Source organism: Morone saxatilis, unplaced genomic scaffold (genome assembly GCF_004916995.1).
Source record: "Morone saxatilis isolate NCDOM2014 unplaced genomic scaffold, NCSU_SB_2.0 Contig16, whole genome shotgun sequence".
NCBI lineage: Eukaryota > Metazoa > Chordata > Actinopteri > Moronidae > Morone > Morone saxatilis.
The window spans coordinates 10986822-10992739 of NW_023339718.1; the positions used below are offsets into that span (position 1 = coordinate 10986822).

General features: G+C 42.1%; 1 protein-coding gene across 1 annotated transcript in view; it reads left to right on the forward strand.

Moving 5' to 3' along the window:
* ccser1 (coiled-coil serine-rich protein 1) overlaps window positions 1-5918 on the forward strand; it is a 108291-nt gene that overhangs the window by 100120 nt on the left and 2253 nt on the right. Inside the window, exon 11 of the mRNA XM_035658228.1 lies at window positions 5431-5908. Within this exon, the coding sequence (XP_035514121.1) occupies window positions 5431-5908 (478 nt within the window). The remainder of the gene's footprint in view (window positions 1-5430; window positions 5909-5918) is intronic.

The following is a 5918-nucleotide window of genomic DNA, read 5'->3' on the forward strand; positions in this document are numbered from 1 at the left end:
TCTTTCTCTGTCTGTCTCTCTCTGTGTGGTCTCCAGACCGCAGTAGCATACCATCAATCCTGTAACTGTCAGGCTCCATTCAGCCCTGCCTGCTGCTGGCATACTTAAGCACCAGGTTACACAACGAAGAAAGAGTAAAAAAAGGGACAAAAGAAAGGACAGAGTGTGGGAGAAGATGAGACATGAGAGGAGAAGGGAGGTCAAAGGGTGGGGGGTGAAAGTGAGATACCAGGGGAGTAAAGGATAGACAGACAGGGTAAGAGAGCACACTTGCTGGCTATGTTTATGCTTTCTGGACTTCCTGGACCTACTTATTTAGAATATTTTGACAAGGGTCCCTGTTAGGCTGTCAGAGATCAACTTGCCCACCGTTAGCATAGGTAACCTCCAGTATTCAAATACCCACACAATTAGAAGCATTTATCCTATTAGCACTGAAAGGAAACAGATACTGAATTACAAGAACACATTAGTCAAACATTTTCTAAAAACTATTAAATGTCAACAACCAAACCTCGTTTCCATTTTTTTGTAATTTTGCAATTATAAAACTGCTTTTATAGTTCAGTTTCAACAACCTACTCATTTACTGTAACTACATACAAGGTCATTGACCATAACTGCAATAAACATTACAATGCACGTTGCTCTTTTATGTCTCAGCCCTGTTTTTGTGTCCTTTCCTGTATTCCCTGCCTAGTCTAGTAATGCACAGTATTAATTCTGACCTTTCCCGTTATTTACTTGTTTTGTTCTGTCCTCTCCTGTTCTTACTTTGGTGGAATTACTATCCTGATCTGTAGCAGATTTACTACTGTACTACTGCATTTCCTGAATTTCAATGTGTTTCCTGTACCATATAATAAAGTTAAATTTTGCATAAAATTCGGAAAGACGGGTGAGGTGGAGAGCAAGACAGCGGTTTGGAAATTGGCTGAGCTGTATATGGAAATAGTGTGGAGAGGCAGGGAATAGAGGGAAGATGGAGGGAGGACTACAACAAAGTCTAGATGAAGAGAGGGAGTGGGAAGCAAGGATGTTGCTACAGGCTGTACAAAAGGCTCACTTCCTAAGGGGGTTGTGTATTGATGAAAACCAGCAAGTTCAAAGTAAAGGTATGCTATGGCCTTGAGACACCAGGCTCAGGATACAGTTTCACCCCTGATTTGATTGTTTATTGCAGATTTATCCAGCAAAGTGCCTTTGTTTATCTGTCTATCAATACTGGATGATACTTTCTGGGCATGTAGTTGTAGTAGCACTGTGGGATTCTTGATTGTTGACATCAAGTTGCTCAGCTTGCTTTGCACACACAGCACTAGCAGCGCATTAGAACTCTTTGCTTTTGTGATTTCTTCAAATTATCTTGATGTACTGTTTACTACCTCAGAACTGAAAAAGCATTGTTTGTCCTTACAGAACAATATCAACAGTGTAATTATTGTTTAAGAGGCGAGATGAAAATTACAGTTCTTGGAGGGTCCTACGTTCTTGGATCTTGTTAACTCTACCTTTCTGTCACACTGGGCATAAATGTGCAAACAAATATAAATGAGACTGTCTGATGAGATAAAGGTAGACAGGATGAAGTGGGATGGTTGGGCTCACACATCATGGTTGGGAAATGTATTTTGTTATTGTCTAAATAGGATTTAGAGTACCATCTGTGTGGGTGTACTCAACTATTATTGTATCTAAACACCCTGGCATTTCATACTGTCAAAGAACCACAGGATTACTTTGTTCACAGAGTATGTAGGTGTCAAAGAAAAAAAAGAAAAGAAAGAAAAAAAAAAGAATTCACATTTGCAAACTTTTACCTCTCTTGTCTCTGAAGAGTTGAAAACTTTTGGGGTCCAATGCATTTCAGCCCTGTGGCCTTCATTAAAATTAGGTGTGTGGGTGCAGGGATACTGAGCCATGGTGTGTGATTGATGGCAGTTACAGTAGGAGTACTATTTGTACTCTATAGTCCATTTTGTTCTCTATAATTACTTGGTTTTAGTTTGTTTGAGGGGGGAGCAAGTCATGAAATAAATCTCCCAACCCCTCTCTTCTCCTTGTATAAAAATGACTAAGACAGGTAATAGCAAACATTGTGTGGTGATGTTTAAGGAGCTATTTTATGCAAACTTGGCCATTACCACATTGCTGTGTTCTTCACTGCCCAATAAAAACTAAGGTTGCAGGAGAAGGCCCCCTTAAATCACTCAGATGTACCTGTGTGTGTGTGTGTGTGTGTGTATTTATAGGACTCTGTGTGTAATAGAGACTCTCCAGAGTGTTTGCACACACACACAGGCCGTTCTGTCACTGGCGAAGAGGCAGCCTGCTTGCCGCAGAGTGTGTACTTGAGAAAGGACACCTGAGTTTGTAAATCAGTCCTGCTCTCTTTCTCTCTGCACCTTGCTGTCTGTTGTTCTCATTTAGCTTTATCTCTGTTTTTAATCACTATCTTGCCAGTCTCTCATTCTTTTTCCTCCTGTCTGCTCACCCTTTTCTCAGTTTGTTTACTCCTCTCTTTCATTGAGCTTGACCTTTTTCCTTCTCTGTCTGTTTGCCCTTCTCGTGCACTCGCACATACGCCTCCTCAGCTTAATCCCAGTTTTAGTTGCATTTGAGTCATTGCATTGATTAATTGTTGAGCTTGTCTTTTTTTTTTTTTACAAACTTGGATAAGAAATGTCCCTTTGATACAGAGCATATGTCTCTACAACCAACTCTTTGTACTCTGCCTGGTAATTATTTCTTTCAAAGTTGTCTGCCAATTTGTATCTTACTGTTCTCGCCTTACCTTCTGTTGTTTTCTAAAATGTCTGTGGATAGAGAAACGCCACAGATTTTTGTGGAAGATTAGCGATTTAGCCCTAATTAAGCCGTCTCACATAAACCTCCACGGCCACAGTGGATATTCAACACCTTGGCAATTCCCTCATGTTTTTTCACAGCGCCCCTATGTAGAAAATTTGGCTGGAATGGAAATTCTCACTCCTCTTAATTAGATCAAGGAATCTGCAAGAAGTCTTGTAGTGTTTATCCACCCATTAGAGCCCATTAGAAAGCAGAGACACACTCCCCGAGCTCTTTAAGTAAGCTGCATAGACAACGACACACTGTTTGATGTTTTGGCAGAGTGCTGTTGTGTATGTTTTTTTTTTACAGTTGGACATGAAAGGACATAGAGACTGAGCTTTTAAAGTGCAGATTGTTTGGCTGTAATTCAGATTTTGGTGGTTTTTGGAAGTGGGGGGAATACAAGCATCAGACGCAAGCAGCATGGACAGATTAAGATGTTATTAACAAATGAAACAGTCTTTTGTGTGTTTGTCAGCTGGTCTGAATGAACTGGCATACACACAATTGTGTAAAATAAAATTCTTTATCTTCAAGACGAGAAAAGAAAAATCTTATTTCTTATCACAGAGATCGGTATCAAGAACAGAAAGGTTCAAAGCAAGGCCAACCCCTTCGCTTGTTCTTTTTTCCTTCTGTTCTCAGGACCTTGTTTATTTATCATATTTACCCCACCTTGTACTCCACACTGCCTCAGACTAAATTAGAGCCCAGCATAGTCACAGCTAAATCCTCATAGAATCCTTTCATACTTTGAAATGCAAAAAAAGCTAGAAATAGCACCTCACAGTAAGATATTAAAAGTCTGGTGGTGTTCAGGGGCGGAAAATCTCACAAGCCATTGCACAGACAGAATTTCCAACCACATAGTATAATTAGTACAACTCTCTTTTTTATGAAAGGGACTATTTATTAAATATAATCTGTCAGGTGTTTACAGCGTACAATAAGGGTTGTACTTTTTTTTTGTCTGAGCATTAGAATACAGCAGTATAGAAAGTATTGAGCCAAATCACTAGCATGACACTGGCTACTTATTTGTGGAACTCGATGTACACCACAAGACGCCACAAAAAGGTGTTATAAAGTGCAGCACACACTCGACATGTCATGCAGACAGAAGAAGTTGTCAAATCACAGTAGTTGAGAGGGGTCGATGCAGAGAGTGAATTAAATTGCAGCTGAAGTGCTGACGTGCGTTGACGCTGGGAAAGAGGTCAGTGGTATGTGCTGATAAAATGACTAGTGTCAACTCGCAATGATACATGTCAAGGAAAATAGGTGCCTCACACCTCCACCAATGTGTGTTGCTCCTTATACCTTGAAAACGCATGTAACTAAGTGGAATAATATTCAATTAAGATCAAGATTTGATTAATAAACTGACTAAATTTCGGTTGTATTGAGTTTTATTGAAGAATAACCAATATAGTGCTTGCAGTACAGCTAACTCCTCCTTTTTTTGTTTTATCTGTCGGTACTTGTGATACTTTAGCCTGTTATACATCACAGCTAACATTTCTCTGTCCAATAAGCATCGTTTGTAAGTTTCTTTGTGATCTCCCCAAGTTCTCTCTTCCTTCTTTGATGTGCTTTCTGCTATACTGTACTTATTCAGTTAGCCGCCGTTCTGGCTAATTACATTTCTACCTCTCACACCAAATTCCTTCCGACAGTCTCGACACAGCAATTACATTACATTTAATATTAATTTGCATGCACAAACGGGAACACATCAGATGCATATACAATTACGCAAACGCATGCTCATACATAAGCACACGAGAGAACACACACAGCCATTGTGTCAGCAAACGTCAACTCAACTTACGCTCCCATGAGGTTCAGTGTCAGAAGAGATTGTGTTACTTTAGTGAACATTGCACACTTGGTCCTGGTGTGATTTTTGGTTTTGTGTGTGTGAGAGAGAGAGAGGGAAAGGAGAGATAGAGAAGGGGGACAGTGATGAGATATGTTGCATAAGGGGGTGCAGTGGAGTGTGAAAGAGAACAGGTGGCTCCTGTTTCCGCCATCTAGCTTTAAGTGCCATCTTACCCATTGTGTGTGTGTGTGTGTGTGTGTGTGTGTGTGTGTGATAGAGAGAGAGTGAGATCCTATTGCTTTGTGAGTGGGGATTTGTGCATGCCCTGAGCGCGTATCTCCATACATGCACATGGTAACTTGTCCTGTTTCTCTCTTTGTGTGTGTGTGTGTGTGTGTGTGTGTGTGTGTGTGTATGTATGTATGTCTGAATGTGTGTGCCTGTTCTTTAGTGAGCAGGGTTCCGGTTGGTTTAGAAACAATTAGAACAAGCTGCAGGAGCTCAGAGAGATCGTTCTCCAAATGTCACCCAATTAACAATCTATACTGATCACACAACAGTGCTCTCTCTGTCTCTCTATTTGTCTCTGTGTCTTCGTCTCTCTCTCGCGCTCTTTTTTTGTCTTGAGACGTGTTCAGTGAATCATTCTCTGGCAAACGGCAGGTTCACATCTCACACACTCACTGGCACAGACAAAGCAGAGTAAGTCTCTTTAACATGTCTTTTTTGTGTTTCTCCTTGTCTTTCTCTCTCAGACCAATCATCCAGGCCGGTGGTCAGGACTAGGCAGCAGCAGTCTGGCTCCAAGGGACCGAAGGGTAGTACGGGGTGTGGGGGCAGCACTCGGAGGGGACCTCTCTAACCAGCACTACTATCCACCTCTTCACGGCCGGACTTCTGCCTCTGAACGACACACTGCCAGGGAGGAGCGTCGCTGCCAGGGGGTTTTGGCACAGTCCACAGCCCATAACCCGGCTCCGAATCAGGGCTCCTCCAGCCTGTCCTCTGCCACTTCTGCAGTGTCAGCCCAATCCTCACTTACTGCTCCAGCCCAGCTTCAAGTTTCACACCCGGGTCTTAGTCCAAACCAATGCCCAGACTCCGGTTCGGCAGCTTCTAATCACACAGCAATTCCATCTCTGTCCTCCAGGCAGCCAGAGGGGGTGTCCACTTCTTCTGAATCCTTAACTCAAGGAGGAGGAGGTGGAGTGAGTCTGCCAGGTGGGGTGAGGAGAGGAGGAGG